General features: G+C 38.8%; 1 protein-coding gene across 1 annotated transcript; it reads right to left on the reverse strand.

Moving 5' to 3' along the window:
- Positions 1-1,421: 1,421 nt before the first annotated feature.
- Positions 1,422-2,945, reverse strand: LOC130747615 (uncharacterized). Its single transcript, XM_057600592.1, has 2 exons — positions 1,904-2,945; positions 1,422-1,797 (listed from the first exon to the last, which is right to left on the reverse strand). The coding sequence occupies exons 1-2, from the start codon at positions 2,057-2,059 to the stop codon at positions 1,543-1,545; spliced, it is 411 nt and encodes a 136-aa protein (XP_057456575.1). The 5' UTR covers positions 2,060-2,945; the 3' UTR covers positions 1,422-1,542.
- Positions 2,946-3,158: the final 213 nt, after the last annotated feature.

Below are 3,158 nucleotides of genomic sequence, written 5' to 3' on the forward strand. Positions count from 1 at the left end.
GGGATTTATCTGGTATCCCTTGTGCTCATGCAGTGGCCAGCATGTGGTTTGGACGTCGTGTGCCTGAGGACTATGTCCATTCATCTTACAGATATTGGATCTGAATTACTTACAGATTTATATACATCATTGTTAGTTATCAATCTGTTTTACTTATGGTTTCACATTGACTAGGAAACAAACATTTATTGATACATACTCCCACCTCATCCTACCTAATAATGGACCTAAGCTATGGGTTGAAGTTCCAGCTCCTCCACTGAACCCACCTTACATGAGGAGAGCTCCGGGTAGACCAAAGAAGGCAAGAAGGAAGAACAATGATGAGCCAAAGGACAAAAAGAGGCTGAGGAAGCACAATTCCACTGTGAGGTGTAGGAGGTGTGGTGAGTATGGACATAATAAGAGAACTTGTATTGGAAAAACAGCTGCTGACAGAGAGATTCCCGTGGGAGGAAATAAGGTAAATTTAGCATCACCTTAATGTTCCATATACCTAAATTTTAACAAGTTCATGATATCTAATGATGTGTTATTCGTTTTTCAGGATAACACTCAGTTGCTGCATCCTGAACAGAGGGGTAACACTAAATCAGGCCCTAGTTCATCTCAACAGCCTCAGAGTCAGCCAACTACCCAGGGCCAGCCTCCATTGAGTCAAAGCCAGCCTCGACCACAACCTACTGAAGGAAGAACTCAGCCTGCAACCAGTAGGGCAAGGGGCAAGAGGAAGATTGGAGAAACAAGTGGCACCAAGTAGATGTGTTGTAATAGATTAGATAATTTGTGGTTGGTGATGTTTTGTGACTTTTTTTGTCAGGGGTTATGTCCCTTAATGAGACAATTTGTTTTCTGTGTTCTATGATGACTTTGAGTCTGTGGTTGGTGATGTTTTGTGACTCTTCTGTCAGGGCTTATGACCCTCCTTTGATTTCTTTTTAAAGTACTCTGTAAGGTTGCTATTATCACCTCTGTGAGGTTATTTTGGATGATGTTATCACCTTTGTTGTTTGGTTATGTAAGGCTGATGTTATGACCTTTAATCCTATTGTGATTCATGTTCAATTCCTATTGTCATTCATGTTCAATTCCTATTGTGACAGGTTCAGTAACACACTTGTGCAACTTCATTGTGTTACAGCTCCTGCACATAGCATTGCAATTACCACCAGAACTAGACCCATCACCCTTTTTGTTTGTGCCATATTGAATTGGAAGTTAATGATGTAAAATCTAGTGGTATATATCCTTTGAACTGAGAAGTGAATATTGTGTTTTTTAAGACTGTAACATTGTGTTTGATTTACTTGGATGGTTGAAGGGATGGAGTACTAGCAGGGGGTTTTATGGGGAAAAAAAAAGACATTAAGATATAGAAAGCAATATTGAAGACAGCTTATGTTGGTGAACTACTTCTCTGATATATTAAGATGTTCAAAGTTCAAACAGGGAGACGCTTGATCTGTTGAATTTAATTTCCAATAAAACAACATAGAAGAAGCAACATAATCCATACAAACAACTTGTACCATTCCTAATATCCTATTTAGTTACATAGGCAGTCACCAACAAAATGAGAAGAAGCAAACTAACAACCAAGAAAAACAACATCACACTCTGTTTCTTCTTCATTTCTTCAAGCTTGTGCTTCAATTCTTCATTCTTATGGATAAACTCTTCATTCTTATTCTTCATTTCTTCAATCCTCTTAACTAGTCGAGCAATCACATGATCCTTTCCAATGCTATCATCATCATCAAACCATTGGAAAAAATCACAACATTTCTTCCCATAGACCTGTATAAACAAGTTTTCAACAAAAACAGAGTGCATATAAATTTCTTCCCACAGACCTGTATCAAGTTTGACAGAGGAAAGCTACAAGATATTGTAAAATGCCTACCTCATAGAGTCCACAACCAAAGAACTTCCTTCCATAGTTCTCATCTGTCCATGACGTGAGGAGTGGAGATCGAACTCCACAATCACAGTATATGAACCTTCTTTTTGACACCTGGGAACCAGATGAAGAGCATGAATTTTTACTCACCCCACCCATTCGAATCAAACCTCGACTTCGCGTTTCAGATTAGCACCCTTGTGTAGTTCAGATTTTGCTTCAACTCAAGTCAATTTCATCTGAACAACAAAACCCCTCTTTTGTAGGGTTCCAACCTCCATTTTCTCGTTGAGGAAGACGATCTGACCGTTGGGTGTGGTTCACAGCACGTGACAATCACGTGTTTGTCTCCATGGCATCCCTCTCCCATCTCTCTCTGCCATGTCATTAAAAACTGACACATAAGCCTCCTTCCGTTAGTTTCTTCACAGAAAATAGACGGAAAACGAAAACTGCAAACGGCAGTAAACGTGGAGGATGTCTTTTGCTAATGATTTTTGTGGGGGACGATTTTCGCACAAATGGTAAATGTGGGGGACCAAAAGTGCAGTTAAGCCTTCATAATATGTAAGTGTTCTTCAAAATTTACCAGTTGTGGTGTGGGTAGAATTAGTTTTAGTAACTTAATTGTGATAAGTATGAGTTAACTTAAAAGTAATTTATGTAGGATAATGTTTTATAATCCAATTGTCCAAATTCACAATTCAGTATGTCAGCTTTAGAAGCTTGAGATTGTTGCTTTATCACAAAATTGGTTACGTCAAATCACCCATATGCAGGAAAGCTACACATATATGTGATAAACAGTGAGGCCACATCAAGCATACAGGGAATTGAACAAAAAGCAAGTGGAGAATAAAAGAACTAACATCTAGGGTGCAAGTAGGAGCATCCCTCTTGTAAGAATCTAATGTCTAAAATTTGATCGAAAAATCACATGATCAAACCACACTTGCAAGCCCAATAAGACCCTTGATAGTAGTGTGTGAGAACACTACAAAATATATATATATATATATATATATATATATATGAGAGGACAAGCACCGGATGGAAGCCGGAATTTGAGACTAAGGGAGTCAAAATAAAAAGAGGAGTGCTATTTCCAACCAAGGTTTTTGCCAAAGATAGCTTACTCCTTCATTCGCCAACAGGCAAAAGGTTCGGCATTGTTGAGCTCTTCCTTGCTACAAAGAGCTTATGTGGCGGGTGTGCATGTAAATTGTGTCAATTCGGATGTGTGGCGTAAAGGTTAACG

This window comes from Lotus japonicus, chromosome 3 (genome assembly GCF_012489685.1).
Source record: "Lotus japonicus ecotype B-129 chromosome 3, LjGifu_v1.2".
In the NCBI taxonomy this organism is placed as follows: Eukaryota; Viridiplantae; Streptophyta; class Magnoliopsida; order Fabales; family Fabaceae; genus Lotus; species Lotus japonicus.